At 40.8% G+C, this 15,958-nt stretch overlaps 1 protein-coding gene and 1 long non-coding RNA gene across 4 annotated transcripts; one reads left to right on the top strand and one right to left on the bottom strand.

Annotated features, from left to right (window-relative positions):
* Positions 1-2,823: 2,823 nt before the first annotated feature.
* Positions 2,824-15,251, top strand: LOC115137396 (CXXC-type zinc finger protein 1-like). Of its 3 annotated transcripts, none has more exons than XM_029673711.2 (14): positions 2,824-2,930; positions 9,984-10,096; positions 10,190-10,290; positions 10,384-10,526; positions 12,001-12,156; positions 12,282-12,428; positions 12,581-12,688; positions 12,913-13,091; positions 13,175-13,382; positions 13,524-13,634; positions 13,981-14,030; positions 14,116-14,212; positions 14,334-14,486; positions 14,826-15,251. In XM_029673711.2, the coding sequence occupies exons 1-14, from the start codon at positions 2,928-2,930 to the stop codon at positions 14,970-14,972; spliced, it is 1,716 nt and encodes a 571-aa protein (XP_029529571.2). In that variant the 5' UTR covers positions 2,824-2,927; the 3' UTR covers positions 14,973-15,251. The 3 variants fall into 3 exon arrangements, with proteins under 3 accessions (XP_029529571.2, XP_029529579.2, XP_029529587.2); XM_029673719.2 differs by lacking the exon at positions 2,824-2,930 and adding an exon at positions 3,218-3,344; XM_029673727.2 differs by lacking the exon at positions 2,824-2,930 and having other exon boundaries at positions 10,007-10,096; positions 10,243-10,290.
* Positions 13,686-15,901, bottom strand: LOC135575207 (uncharacterized). Its single transcript, XR_010465753.1, has 2 exons — positions 15,816-15,901; positions 13,686-13,810 (listed from the first exon to the last, which is right to left on the bottom strand). It is a non-coding gene; the product is annotated as an uncharacterized LOC135575207 (long non-coding RNA).
* Between the last annotated feature and the right edge of the window lie 57 nt (positions 15,902-15,958).

Below are 15,958 nucleotides of genomic sequence, written 5' to 3'. Positions count from 1 at the left end.
TGTGTGTGTGTGTGTGTGTGTGTGTGTGTGTGTGTGTGTGTGTGTGTGCGCGTGCGCTTCGGTTGTGTCACGTTCTTTGCTGTTTACCTGTTTGTTTTTTGGTTGTTTCAGTTTCATTAAAAGATGTGGAACTACATACACGCTGCGCCTTGGCCGATTTATGACAGGGAGTTTGAGGATAGCGAGCGTGACAACGTGGCATCAATATTTATTTCTCTCTCTCAGAGGACCTGAGCCCTAGGACCATGCCCCAGGACTACCTGACATGATGACTCCTTGCTGTCCCCAGTCCACCTGGCCGTGCTGCTGCTCCAGTTTCAACTGTTCTGCCTTATTATTATTCGACCATGCTGGTCATTTATGAACATTTGAACATCTTGGCCATGTTCTGTTATCTCCACCCGGCACAGCCAGAAGAGGACTGGCCACCCCACATAGCCTGGTTCCTCTCTAGGTTTCTTCCTAGGTTTTGGCCTTTCTAGGGAGTTTTTCCTAGCCACCGTGCTTCTACACCTGCATTGCTTGCTGTTTGGGGTTTTAGGCTGTGTTTCTGTACAGCACTTTGAGATATCAGCTGATGTACGAAGGGCTATATAAATAAATTATTCTAGTGTCAAAATTTACTACAACGTGTTTTCTTATAAAGTCAGTATCGTCTAAAACGACGTTTGGAACATCCGTGTGTCACAACGGGTAAATGAAGGTTTGGTTTTGACTTGACGATGTCCATTTGACCACCAACATGAGGTGAACAGCTGTGCTGATTGCTCTCTATGCATAGATAGTGAGACAGACCTGCCCAGAAGCTCTGACTTTGTTTACTTAAGACAACACATTGCATTTTTTTTTTAACTTGAGAAATACTGCACCAAACACCTTAATTAGATGCAAAATTGTGCAACTAAAACATTCTTGGCAAAAACTTCAACATTAATTACAGATTTCTTGAGTTACCTTAGATTCATTCTAGGGATTTTAAAGAAGGGAAATAGGCTTCTGCATCTAGTGTCTCATGGGAAACAAACATCATTAACCAAATGCAGAATCGGTCAGGAAACACACATCCAAGACTGAAATGTCATTTTTCTGATGAGCAACAGAAAAGCACATGTGCTAGTCGGTGTGTTCAGTGGCTTTTTAAGAGCTTTTGTGCATAAACCCTTTCAGTGTCATAAATGCAAAAGATTTGGTAATGTGGCAAGTGCATGCATACGGGAAGAGTATTGAGTGCCAGCGGAGGTTATACTGTATGTTGCAATTGTGGTGACGAACATGCACCCGAATTTCCTGATTGCCCTGTTAGGCTGAAGTAGAAAGATGTCACAAGAGTAAGGGCTGGCCAGCGTGTCTCCTATCTGGAAGCGAAGAAAATAGTTGAAGGAGTGAGTAATGTTGAGGATGCAATGGTAGTAGAGCCTGCACCAGTGAATGTTTCTAGGCATCTGAGGGATGCTAATATAATCCACGTTAAAAAGGTGGACTTTGTGTCATTTATTGCAATGGTCATAAAATGATCAGCGTAAATAGAGAAGAAATCAGAGAAAATTGGTATCAGCTGAATGTTTTTTAGGACTAAATGTTTTACAACTGAGGCCTTGCAAGGAATCCTGTTGAAGAATGTTCCACCCTCACAGGTCCCTGAGCCTGTTGGGATGTGATTCGAGTTGGACTGTGACTGAAGGAGAGGGATGATTTTTTTTGAATGTGTCTATTTTTCTATTTTGCATGATGTCTCCAGCCCCCCCCCCCTTTCCCTTTCGTGCAAATAATTGTTTTCTATAGTTTACTACACCATACAGTAGGTGCCGGCAATAGACCGAATCGTTGTAGTCAGCCAATAGACCTCAAAGAAGAAGAAGAACCAACTAATGGCTGGAGGAAAAAAGGAAGCGTGATTGTTGGTTTGATGAAGTTGGATGAAAATGGAGGCGAGTAGTGTGGACGAAATGGAGGAAATGGAGCAAAGGTTGGAGAACAAAGAGCTGTGCTGGATTGTGAACAATATGGGTGTCAGTTCTGATGGTATGGAGTGGGAGGATGAGGGTTGAGGACCGGAACTGCCGGTAGTGGAAAGACATATGAAGAAAAGAGATCATGATACAGAAAGCAGTGGAGTGGGGGGGGGGGGGGCATAGTGCAGAATTTGGTTGATGTCAGGTGCAGAGAGAATCTAGAGCGGCACAGCGATATAGAATCAGTCATGATGTATCATATGCAAAGGCTGTAAGACAGAATGGTGGAACTACAGTGCAGGCTGATGGAGCTTCCATGACTGCTCCTGTACTAAGTGGACCTAATGTGGTAGCTGGTGCTTATGCTGGGCCTGGCATGGTTTCAAGACTTGTTCAGAAATCTTGTGCTCATGAATGTGCTGTGTCAAAGGACACTTTGATAGTGAAATAAAGTTAACTTCATAGCTTTCATTTAATTTTATCAACATGCCTCAGGTTGTGGAGAGCAGAAATAGAAGGTTATTGTGGATAAGGCAAAATAGTTATTCAGGGTAACAGATGCTACTGCCGAAATGGTTGTTGACATGCTGAATAATCCTTAGGGGGATTGTTTCAGCATAATATCAAGTCCAATGGTTGGGGGCTTGGGAATTGTTTTGTTTGGGGGGGGGTATAAATTAGTAGGGATTTATCTGGTTTTTACATTTTATTTTCTTAGTAGTACAGAATTAGGCACGCCATGATTGATCGCACACTCCAGCACAGTAGGCGGGGGCATGCACATTCAACGTTTGTTTGCGGACCGCCACCGCAATGACATCATAGAAGAAGAAGACCCAACCAATGGTTGGCCAGCTATATACCGAATCCATCCGAGTTCAGCCGATGATTTCCGGCGTCGTCGAACCAGATTTTGACCCGGAGCAGTTGTTTACTATCGTTGAAATTTGATCGAGGATTGCAAAGACATCACAAATGGTAATGTTGGTTAACTAAATGAATAAAGAGAGGCGTTTTATTTTATGTGAATTTCACGGTTAGTTGCCTAGCATTGAGGTAGATTCGTGCTAGTCCCTGGCTAAGGTAGGTAGTTAACTAGCCAGTAATTTTGGGTATTAAGCAAAGATGGTGGATAAAGAAATATAGTTCACCCTGGCCGTTTACCATTGAAAAAAAAGGTAAGTTCCGGTCTACTTAACTGGGTGTGTCTCCCATAGGCACAAATGAAATAATGAACCAGAAAAAAACAGTGAGTGGGTTGTCTCGCTTCCTTTTTCGTCTGTGGTATCATCAAGAGCCATATTTACTAGCGAATTTGCCATCTGGAACGCGGCAGAATTCGTTTGTAAACAAATGTCTCATTGCGCAGACCAGTACGACTCGATGTAGAGTGTAAGTAAAATAGTAGATATGACACAATTTAAAATGTTTATGTTGTGTTTGCCATCAGGGTAGTTGTTTTTAAAAATTATGATTAGCCGATCAGACCGAAACTCCAGCGGTATAGATATATATTTTACCTTTATAGGCAAGTCAGTTAAGAACAAATTCTTATTTTCAATGACGGCCTAGGAAGAGTGGGCAGAACGACAGATTAGTCAACTCGGGGGTTTGAACTTGCAACCTTCCGGTTCCTAGTCCAACTCTCTAACCATTAGGCTACCCTGCCAGACAGCTTTGCCCTACCCAACGATAGTATATTCTGACCCGGGATGTTTTGTTAAGAGCCCAGTTAAGAACAAATTCTTATTTTCAATGACGGCCTAGGAACAGTGGGCAGAACGACAGATTAGTCAACTCGGGGGTTTGAACTTGCAACCTTCCGGTTCCTAGTCCGGAAGTCCGGTTCCTAGTCCAACTCTCTAACCATTAGGCTACCCTGCCAGACAGCTTTGCCCTACCCAACGATAGTATATTCTGACCCGGGATGTTTTGTTAAGAGCCCAGATGCTTGGTCTAATCCAGGCCCAGGGATGGGCAAATGGCCCACGGACCAATTAAAAATAAATAAGTAAAAACCTAGTGTCGTAATTGTAGTGTACATGGAGCCAAACGTGGGTGAATTTAATGGCTGAAAACTTTGCCCCAGTATCTGTGCTAAAAGTTGGTATTCACTGTGATCAATTAGAGGTTAAAGAAATGAGAGTAAGGAACTCAGAGATAGCCTATGGCCAATGCAGCAGTAGGCTGCGTCATCTAATTGAAATACATGGACCTGAAGTCGACAAAATAAAAAACAGTAGAAAATATCCTGGTGAAAATTTGTGTTAATTCAATTACATTCATCTCTCTACTGCGTCTGTCTGCCTCTCTTTCAATCTGTCTTGATTTGAGCTATTGCTAGTGAAGTGCAACATATCAAATTATCACTGAGTTGGGCCTGTTGCTAGCTAAATTGCAACATTGTATTAACTAGCGTATTCAGGGCCCTCAGAGTTTGATGTGCCAGTGAGCTCGGGACAGCCACTGGATATGTGGGATCGTCAGATCATGATATTTTTCTTTTTCACACCGAGGCTTGTTTGATTTATCGAGGCCGGCAGTGTTGGAAATATTTTTCAAATACTGAGGAACTATCATTCTCAATGGATGTTAAAAAATACTATTTACTTGTGTGAGGTGAAGAGAAAATGACTGAGAAGCTCAATTTATTAGTGGTGTATGTGTGTAAATGTCACTTTCCTACATATGCATGCATTCTGGAGAGACACACCATATCTTTGACACACACCCATCCATCTTCTTGATGCAAAATTTTAAATGACACTCAACACACATCTTTACACACATACTGAGCAAAAATATAGATGCAACATGTAAAGTGTTGGTTCCATTTTTCATTAGCTGAAATAAAAGATCCCAGAAATGTTCCATACTCACAAAAAGCTTACTTCTCTCAAATTTTGTGCTGAAATTTGTTTACAAAGCTCTTAGTGAGAGTTTCTCATTTGCCAAGATAATCCATCCACCTGACAGATGTGGCATATCAAGAAGTTGCAAACAACATGATCATTACACTGGTGCACCTTGTGCTGGGCACAATAAAAGGCTGCTCTAAAATGTGCAGTTTTGTCAAACAACACAATGCCACAGATGTCAAAAGTTTTGGGGGAGCATGCAATTGGCATGCTGACTGCAGGAATGTCCACCAGAGCTGTTGCCAGAACATTTCATGTTCATTGCTCTACCATAATCTGCGTCTAACGTTGTTTTAGAGAATTTGTCAGTACGTCCAACCAGCTTCACAACCACAGACTATGTGTATGGTGTCGTGTGGGCTTGCTGTTTTCTTATGTCAACGTTTGAACTCAGTAAAAGTACCCCATGGTGGTCGTGGGGTTATGGTATGGGCAGGTATAAGGTACGGACAACAAACACAATTGCATTTTATTGATGGTATTTTGAATGCACAAAGATACCGTGATAAGACCCTCAGGCTCATTGTCGTACCATTAATCTGCCGCCATCACCTCCTGTTCCAGCATGAAAATGCACGGCTCCATGTCGCAAGGATCTGTACACACTTCCTAGCCGTTTCACATCCGTTACATATGACAGCGTATTCCACTTAGCACAGCCATTAGGAGTGGGACAACATTCCACAGGCCACAATCAACAGCTGGATTAACTCTATGTGAAGGAGATGTTGCATTGCATGATGGTCACACCAGATACTGACTGATTTTATGATCCACGCCCTTTAAAAAAAAAAGAAGCTATCTGTAATCCCAGTCATGTGAAATGCATAGATTGGGGCCTAATGAATATTTCAATTTACTGATTTCCTTATGTGAACTAACTCAGTAAAATCTTTGAAATTGTTGCATGTTGCGTTTATATTTTACGTAAGTAGTCCGACCCTTTGCTATGAGACTCGAAATTGAGCTCTGGTGCATCCTGTTTCCATTTATATTCTTAGACTTTTCTACAACTTGATTGGAGTCCACCTGTGGTAAATGTAATTGATTGGACATGATTTGGAAAAGGACACAACTGTCTATAAAAAGGTAAAACATTTGACAGTGCACGTCACAGCGAAAACCAAGCCATGAGGTCGAGGAATTGTCCGTAGAGCTCCGAGACAGGATTGTGTCTGGGTAAGGGTACCAAAACATTTCTGCAGCATTGAAGGTCCCCAAGAACACAGTGACCACCATTATTCTTAAATGTAAGAAGTTTGACCGAGCTCTAGAGTTCCTCTGTGGAGATGGAAGAACCTTGCAGAAGCACAACATTCTCTGCAGCAGTCCACCAATCAGGCCTTTATGGTAGTGGCCAGACGGAAGCCACTCCTCAGTAAAAGACACATGACAGCCTGTTTGGAGTTTGCCCAAAGGCACCTAAAGACTCAGACCATGAGAAACAAGATTTTCTGGTCTGATGAAACCAAGATTGGCCTGAATGCCAAGTGTCACATCTGGAAGAGACCTGGCACCATCCCTATGGTGAAGCATGGTGGTGGTGGCAGCATCATGCTGTGGGGATGTTTTTCAGCGGCAGGGACTGGGAGACTAGTCAGGCTTGAGGCAAAGATGAACAGAGCAAAGTACAGAAATCATTGATTTAAAACCTGCTCCAAAGCGCTCAGGACCTCAGACTGGGGGCAAAGGTTCACCTTTCAGCAGGACTATGACCCTAAGCACACAGCCAAGACAACGCACAAGTGGCTTCAGGAAAAGTCTCTGAATGTCCTTGAGTGGCCCAGCTAGAGCCCGGACTTGAACCCAATCGAAACATCTCTGGAGAGACCTGAAAATAGCTGTGCAGCAACACTCTCCATCCAACCTGCCCGAGCTTGAGAGGATCTGCAGAAAAGAAGGGGAGAAACTCTCCAAATACAGGTGTGCAAAGCTTGTAGCATCATACCCAAGTAGACTTGAGGCTGTAGTCGCTGCCAAAGGTTCTTCAACAAAGTACTTACTGAGTAAAGGGTCTGAATACTTCTGTAAATGTGATATCAGTTTTTTATTTTATTATAAATTAGCAGTATTGTGTGTAGAATGATGAGGGAAAAACTATTTCAGCAATTTTAGAATAAGGCTGTAACGTAACAAAATGTAGAGAAAGTCAAGGGGTCTGAATACTTTTCGAAGTCACTGTATATCACCAGAAAAGCATGCAAACGAGTGAAATTTCAAGAACTTTTTAAAGTTTATTCAAGTGCAGTCGCAAAAACCATCAAGTGCTATGATGAAACTGGCTCATGAGAACCGTCACAGGAAAGGAAGACCCAGAATAACCACCTCAGATTGCAGCCCAAATGTTTCAATTTCAATATATGTTTCTCAATATCAACTGTTCAGAGGAGACTGCGTGAATCAGGCCTTTGTGGTAGAATTGCTGAAAATAAACTACTATTAAAGGGCACCATTAAGAAGAGGAGACTTGCTTGGGGCAAGAAACATGAGCAATGGACATTAGACCGGTGGAATTCTGTCCTTTGGTCTGATGAGTCCAAATTTGAGGTTCATGGTTCCAACCGCAGTGTCTTTGTGAGACGCAGAGTAGGTGAACGGATGATCTCCACATGTGTGGTTCCCACCGTGAAGCATGGAGGAGGAGGTTTGATTGTGGCGGGGGTGATTTTGCTGGTGACACTGTCTGTGATTTATTTAGAATTCAAGGCACACTTAACCAGCATGGCTACCACAGCATTCTGCAGTGATACGCCATCCCCTCTCGTTTGCTCTTAGCGGCACTATCATTTGTTTTTTAACAGAACAATGACCCGAACCACACCTCCAGACTGTGTAAGAGCTATTTGACCAATAAGGGCAGTGATGGAGAGCTGCATCAGATGACCTAGCCTCCACAATCACCCAACCTCAACCCAATTGAGAGTGAAGGAAAAGCAGCCAACAAGTGCTCAGCATATGTGGAAACTCCTTCAAGACTGTTGGAAAAGCATTCCAGGTGAAGCTGGTTGAGAGAATGACCAGCGTGTGCAAAGCTGTCAAGGCAAAGGGTGGCTACTTTGTTGAATCTGAAATATATTTTGATTTGTTCAACACTTTTTTTGGTTACTACATGATTCCATGTGTTATTTAATAGTTTGTCTTCACTATTATTCTACAATGTAGAAAATAGTAAAAAAAAGAAAGAAAAGCCCTGAGTAGGTGTGTCCAAACTTTTGACTGGCACTGTATATATTACCTCAATGACCTTGTCTAACCTGTAGCCCCGTACATTGACTCGGTACCGTATATAGCTGTATATAGCTTTTAGGTTTTTTATTTTGCAATTATTTTCTTACTTAAAAAATATATATATTTCCTTTAAAAATTCTGCATTATTGGGGAAGGGCTTGTAAAGTAAGCATTTCACATTAAGGTCTACACCTCTTGTGTTCGATTCATGTGACAAATACAATTTGATTTCACACTGAATAGCCTAGGCTACTATTCTACTTTGCCGGGATAGGAGGGTGGACATTTTTTTAGCCTCGTCTAGGGCTGCAAATCGGCTAGGACCGGGCCTGATCAGCGTTGATTAGTCTAAGTTAAGAAAAAAATCTGTATCAAATTATAACATGCCAGGTTAGAGAGGATTGGCGAATTGTCCATTTGACACAACATAAGCACATTTTAGGCCTCAGAGCCAGAACAACCTTTTTGACTGCTGTTGTCTTGACTATTCATTAATTATTCATGTACAACCCTTTTATCTATATATATATATATATATATATATACACACTATCAAGCAATGAAAACATGCATTGTATCAAAGAAAGTCCACACAATATTTTTTTTACTGAAGTTGCCATAGCCTATAGCGCTCTGCATCTAGTGATTTAGCTGCTCTAGCATCAAAGGAAAGTTGGTAAGAGGAGGAGATGTAGAAAGTTTAACAGACAGGTTAGTTGTATTTGTTTGCTTATAATTAGTAAACATTCCAGCTATTAGGTCAAGTTTATCTACATGAAAATAAAGTTAATACAAATATATCGTAACATTTAATGTAGGCCTATTTAAATGGTTTGACGGTTATTTTATTTTCATGACCGTCTTCATCCATAACCTTCAGTTACACGGTTATTCAATTACTGTCACAGTTCAAGCAACTGAAAAAAATGCCTATTTGACACCTTCAATGTAAATCACCAATTACTGCCACGCACAGGTTCGGAAGTCTACTACAACAGCTCAATACATTGGAGGTGCCAAAGTATTTTTTGGGGGGGTGGGGTTGCCTGTAAATTATTATTTTGACCTTTTTTGGAAGTAAATACCAGCCGTAAATGTAACGGGAGTAAATTAATATAGTTGCTCAGTGTCCTGGAAACACGTCATACCCATCGCACAGATACTAAGATACGCACAAGCTAACGTAAGTTAATGTGATTAGCACAAGGTTGTAAGTAACAAGACAATTTCAGAGGATATAGACATATCTGATATGGGCAGAAAGCTTAAATTATTGTTAATCTAACTGCACTGTCCAATTTACAGTAGCTATTACCGTGAAAGAATACCATGCTATTGTTTGAAGAGTGCACAGTTATGAACTTGAAAATGTATTCATTAACCAATTAGGCACATTTGGGCAGTCTTGATACAACATTTTGAACAGAAATGCAATGGTTCATTGAATCACTCTTAAACTGTGCACATACGCTGCTGCCATCTAGTGGCCGAAATATAAATTGCACCTAAACTGAATATTACATTTGGACCTTTCTCTTGCATTTCAAAGATGATGGTACAAAAACCAGAACAAAATGCATGCTTTTCTTTGTATTATCTTTTTCCAGGTCTAATGTGGTTTATGCTCCTACATTAATTTCACATCTCCACACATTTCTAAGTATTTCCTTTCAAATGGTTTCAAGAATATGCATATCCTTGCTTCAGCACCTGAGCTACAGGCAGTTAGATTTGGGTATGTCATTTTAGGCGAAAATTGAAAAAAGGGGTCCGATCCTTAAGTAAGAGGTTTAAATATTACCCTCTATTGAATGGGCTAGTTTAGCTATGAGGTTTGATCTGATTGGCAAGATGATTATGATCTTCTGATGTTTATCTCTTCCAGGACAGTGAAGTGTCAGACTTCGAGCCTGCACCGGGGCTTGTGAGCACTATGGAGGGGGAGAAGGCGCCGGTGTACTGCATTTGTCGAAAACCTGACATCAATTGCTTCATGATGTGAGTTTATTCAGATGATCATACAAGGAAACATGAAATGACTTTAAAACATTAACCTTGGTTTCATAGGGCTCACATCTGTTTTCCTTGTAGTGGTTGTGACAATTGCAATGAGTGGTTTCATGGTAACTGCATCAATCTCACAGAGAAGATGGCCAAAGCTATCAGGCAGTGGTACTGCCTGCGATGCCAAGGTGAGGTTTTAATGGTTTACCATTCACTATCATTCACATTGGGTACTCACATGTGCTTTCTAACCTTACACAATGTCTGTTGATTTTGATTAGACGACAACCCATCATTGGAGATAAAATACCGTCCAAAGAAGAGCCGTGAAAAGGAGGCAGAGAGCCAGAGAGAGTCAGAGAGAAATTTTGAAAGACAGAACAGCACTCCAGATTATAAATCTGAAAAGTGCCGTGGATCAAATGTTAGTTATTTTACATCTAAACGTTATGTCCCCACTTTCTTTCAATGTATCTTTGGAGCTACTCTGTTGGCAAACATACAGTGCTTTCAGAAAGTATTCATACCCCTTGACTTATTCCACATTTTGTTGTGTTACAGCCCGAATTCAAAATGGATCAAATAAAATGTTTCTCTCACCCATCTACACACAATATCCCATAATGACAAAGTGAAAACATGTTTTTAGACATTTGTGCACATTTATTGAAAATTAAATACAGTTATCTAATCTACATAAGTTTTCACACTCCTTTGATCTTTCTGGGTAAGTCTCTAATAGCTTCCCACAGCTGGATTGTGCAACATTTTCCCATTATTAATTTTAAAAAATGTTCCAGCTCTGTCAAGTTGGTTGTTGATCATTGCTAGACCAACATTTTCAGGTCTTGCCATAGATTTTCAAGTAGATGTAAGTCTGTAACTGTAAATCAGCTACTCAGGAACATTCACTGTCTTCTTTGTAAGCAACTCCAGTGTAGATTTGGTGTTGTGTTTGGGGTAATTGTCCTGCTGAAAGGTGAATTCCTCTCCTAGTGTCTGGTGGAAAGCAGTCAACCAGGTTTTCCTCTAGGATTTTGATTGTGCTTAGCTCCATTCCATTTATTTTTTATCCTGAAAAACTCCCCAGTCCTTAATGATAACAAGCTTACCCATAACATGATGCAGCCACCACTCTTCTTCAAAATATGGAGAGTGGTTCTCAGTAATGTATTGGATTGAATTTGTCCCAAACACAACACTTTGTATTCAGGACAAAAATCTTTGCCACATTTTTTGCAGTATTACTTTAGATCCTTGTTGCAAACAGGATGCATGTTTTGGAATATTTTTATTCTGTACAGGCTTCCTTTTCACTCTGTCATTTAGGTTAGTATTGTGGAGTAACTACAATGTTGTTGATCCATCCTCAGGTTTCTCCTATCACAGCCATTAAACTCTAACTGTTTTAAAGTCACCATTGGCCTCATGGTGAAATCTCTGAGCAGTTTCCTTCCTCTCCGGCAACAAAGTTAGGAAGGATGCCTGTATCTTTGTTGCGACTGGGTGTATTGATACACCATCGAAAGTTTAGTGAATAACTTCATCATGCTCAAAGGGATAACACTATTATTGTTGAACACTATTATTGCACACAGAGTGAGTCCATGCAACTTATGTGACTTTTTAAGCAAATATTCATGCCTGAACTTATTTAGGCTTGCCTTAACAAAGGGATTGAATACTTATTGACTCAAGACATTTCAGCTTTTCATTATTTTTGTTAAAATTTTGAAAAGCATAATTCCACTTTGACATTATGGGGTATTATGTGTATGCCAGTGACACAAATATTCATCAATTTTAAATTCAGTCTAACACAACAAAATGTGGAAAAAGTCCAGGGGTGTGAATATTTTCTGAAGGCACTGTATCTTTGTCTCTTTTGTGTTTCTCAGGTTAAGCGCTCCGCTCGTATGTGTGGGGAGTGCGAGCCCTGCTTGAGGACTGAGGACTGTGCCACATGCGACTTCTGCAAGGATATGAAGAAATTTGGTGGTCCCAACAAAATAAGACAGAAGTGTCGATTTAGGCAGTGTGATGTCCGAGCCAGGGTTAGTTTCCTAATGATGAGACTATGCCATCAATCTTATTTTTCCTCCTAACATATTTTCAACTGGTCAATAAACAGTTGTAGTCTTGCAAACTATGTGACATAATGTCTCTAAATTCTCTGCAGAAAATGTTGCGTGTGAAGGATGAAGAGTTTAATTTGCGTGAAAGGAGGGATAATTCCTACCACCGGCGAAGACGATATTCAGATGACTACGATAGTGAGGCAGAACTCTACGAAAAGTACAAGGCGGCAGGATACGACGAAAACATGGTATTACAATATAATTTTCATCCTAGTTTCTCATTTATCTAACAACAACAAATTGAAATGCATTCAAAATACACACAGATCATCTTTAGCTTGGGCAGCACTTTCAAGTATTTTGAATGTGGGTTCATCTATCGTTTTTTTTTTTAACCCAGCCATGGCTCAGTAATGAGGAGGACGGCCCTCCCTTCAGCCCTGTCCGGCGAAAGAAAGCTGTTAAGGTCAAGCATGTGAAGAGACGCGAAAATAAATTTGACAAGAAAGTAAGCTAATTTTATTTTTAGATCTAGCAAACACACAAAGATTATTGTTACTTGTATCCATGCAGTTGCCGTCCACATCTACCAAATATTTGAATATTTCAGCTTTTGTTTTTTATTGCATCATGGGAATATTACTGTTGTGACAAAATACATAGAAGTGGAATGATTTTACATGACAATATAATATGTGTACAATGGGATTTGTTTTTGTGAATTTACATCAGAAAGAGTCACGGCGGCACAAACAGAAGCAGAAGCACAAGGACAAACTTCGGCACAACAATAAGGGCGATGCCAGAGATGGAGGAGGACAGCGGCAGTGCCTCGGGCCCAGCTGTGTTGAGGCAGCATGCGCCAACTCCAAATACTGCTCAGAGGAATGTGGCATAAAGCTGGCTGCCAAGTAAGAACACAAATTACAACACTGACACAATGCAACAGTAAGAAAATGTGTCAACAGTAAATACTTTCTATTTCTGTCTGCAGCCGGATCTTTGAGATTCTCCCTCAGCGTATCCAGCAGTGGCAGCAGAGCCCCTGCGTCGCTGAGGAGCAGGGCAAGAAGCAACTGGAGCGGATCCGGAGGGATCAGCAGAACGCCCGCATACGCCTCACCGACATGGAGAAACGCTTCCACGAGCTGGAGGGCATCATTGCCAAGGCCAAGCAGCAGGTGGTCCAGCAGGATGAGGAGGTGAGCGCCTTCAGTATAAGAACTTTTGTTGTTGCCCACTGCAGTATTTATCCAATAAGGTCGAAGCTCCTCAACTAGAGATATGTTTTTCCCGTTTGGGTTCAAATCTTTCTTTTGTTAATCTTTTGGTTCCTGTTTCAGGGGAATGAAGGGGATAATGAAGAAACAGATCTGCTGATTTTCTGTGTGTCCTGCAGTCACCCTATCAACCCAAAAGTGGCATTGCGACACATGGAGAGATGTTATGCTAAGGTGAGTCTGTAGATCATCATAATATATGCGCTAACGTTTTTGACTGGGAAACATGCGACAGGCTTCAGACAGAGACGTCCTGTTTAGTTTCTCTGATCTTGGTTCTGACAGTTTGTGGTATACATCCAGACTGCAGTGCACTTGCCTGAGTGTTTGCTTGCAGTTGCTGCAACATCCTATATGGGGAGAAGATGAAACGTACAGAATGAACACTTAATATAGAGTACTAACAATACGAATATATAAGTTGCAAATATGCACTCCTACCAAAAGGACCAAGGAAATGTGTACTCTTTACTGTATAAACTGATAACATTCTGTATTTCGCTCTCTTTTGCGTTGACAGTATGAGAGCCAGACTTCTTTTGGTTCCATGTACCCAACTAAGATCGAAGGGTAAGAGAGTCCAGCACTTTGAATGGGTTTGCTAGAAGTGGACTTTGTTTCACCAAGGTATTCTATGTGCTTTTTGTTTTCTCAGAGCAACAAGACTGTTCTGTGATGTGTACAATCCCCAGAGCAAGACCTACTGCAAGAGGCTTCAGGTCTTGTGCCCAGAGCATTCCAGGGACCCAAAGGTCAGTGATGATTGGCAAGTCAAATCCAAAGAACTTTGTCATAAAGCACACTAATTGTCCTGCTGTTTGCCTCATGATTTGTACCTTGGCTTCTCTTGCCCTTTTCATGTTTTGTGGGTAGGTCCCAGGGGATGAGGTGTGCGGCTGTCCTCTGGTCCGTAATGTGTTTGAGGTGACGGGAGAGCACTGCAGGGTTTCTAAGCGCAAATGTAATAAGCACTACAACTGGGAGAAGCTCAGAAGAGCCGAGGTGGACCTGGAGCGTGTCCGAGTGGTTAGTAGTGGAATGCACCACATCAATCTCTTATTTTAGGCCACTTCATCCAGGTTGGGGTCAATTCCATTAGAATTCCTTTAGATTAGAATCAGAAAGATCCCAGAATTCTAGTTCATCTTTTGATTTCTAGCTAACTTGAATTGGAATTGACTAAGACCCTGGTTATAACAAACTATAACAAACCCTGGTTATAACAAAAATATAATTGACCTTCATAAGTAGTAATTGATGTGAAAGTGAATTTTAAACATTTGATTTCAAAGACAGTTTTCAAAAATGATTTTAGTATTTTAATCATTACACCTTGCTTTTCTCCCAAAATGTATTTGTGAACAGTGGTACAAACTAGACGAGCTCTTTGAGCAGGAGCGCAACTTGAGGACTGCTATGACCAACAGGGCAGGTCTACTTGCTCTCATGCTGCACCAAACCATTCAGCACGACCCACTGACAACGGATCTCCGTTGCAACAAGGACAGATAGACAGCCACATCTGCATCTTCATGTTATTTCTGAGTGGCATTTTTGTACATTTGTCAGATTTATAGTATATCTTAGAATATAATCCTTTCCATCTTTTTAGACTTCGGCTATTTTTATTAAGGATTTTATGACTTTTGTGCTGAAATTGATTAACTGAAATATTTGAATGTTAAATTAATATATTTTTCCTTGTGTCCAGTACTATTGCTGCACTGTCACTGCTGGTATCTTTCTAGTAAAGAAAATAAAGGATATGTGTACAACACAAGAAGTTGATAATTTTCTGTTGCATTTATATTTGTGTTGAGTATTTTGCTTTGTATCTTTGTTTGATGTTTGTCTCACCATGTGTAATGTCATTCTGTTATCGCACCCACTAAGAAACAGGTACACCAGTGGTTTCAAACCCCTTTAGCTGCACTATACCACAGTCAACTGTTAAGTTGTCATGAGATGGAATATTCCACACATTCACACCACAAGTTAGTTTAGTAGTCGTTAGCTAGATACTTTTTTATTAAGAAATATAAAATATACAGTCATACTTTACAACACCAGTATACAAACAAAAAAAGAGACGCGCGCTAGCTACTAAAAGCAGGCATTTCACGTGAGCGAGAAAGGACACGTCTAAACGGTATCATTGGGACGTCCCAACTCTGACGTCACCACACTGAAGTTCGGTTAAGTGAAGCGAGAGGTTTTACTCCGCCCAAAATCTGGCAACGAAAATAAGTCCACGAAGTGAAGAATTTTTGTCAGTGTCGAATTTGGTCAAAAATACATTGAATTACAATTTTTTTACTTTTTTTTTTGCCCTCTTATTGGCTAGAATGGTCCCACCTGATTTCACCTTCTCCCGCCTGCCTTCCATCTTTGAGGACAGGAATTTCCATTGTTGTAGCGGTCACGCGAATGTCTTGTCAATGTAATATGCACTGTCTAAGGTTAAGGTAAATTTGGGGTAAACTAACGTAGCAGTAGAA

Source organism: Oncorhynchus nerka, linkage group LG2 (genome assembly GCF_034236695.1).
Source record: "Oncorhynchus nerka isolate Pitt River linkage group LG2, Oner_Uvic_2.0, whole genome shotgun sequence".
Classification (NCBI taxonomy): domain Eukaryota; kingdom Metazoa; phylum Chordata; class Actinopteri; order Salmoniformes; family Salmonidae; genus Oncorhynchus; species Oncorhynchus nerka.
This window is presented reverse-complemented; position numbering and strand designations above follow the sequence as displayed.

What these genes read in the sequence shown, in the direction of transcription:
- LOC115137396 (XM_029673711.2), top strand. An exon ending in TGGAGAGATGTTATGCTAAG is followed by an intron (nt 13,635 to 13,980) that starts GTGAGTCTGTAG and finishes TTGCGTTGACAG; the next exon opens with TATGAGAGCCAGACTTCTTT. An exon ending in AGCATTCCAGGGACCCAAAG is followed by an intron (nt 14,213 to 14,333) that starts GTCAGTGATGAT and finishes TTTTGTGGGTAG; the next exon opens with GTCCCAGGGGATGAGGTGTG.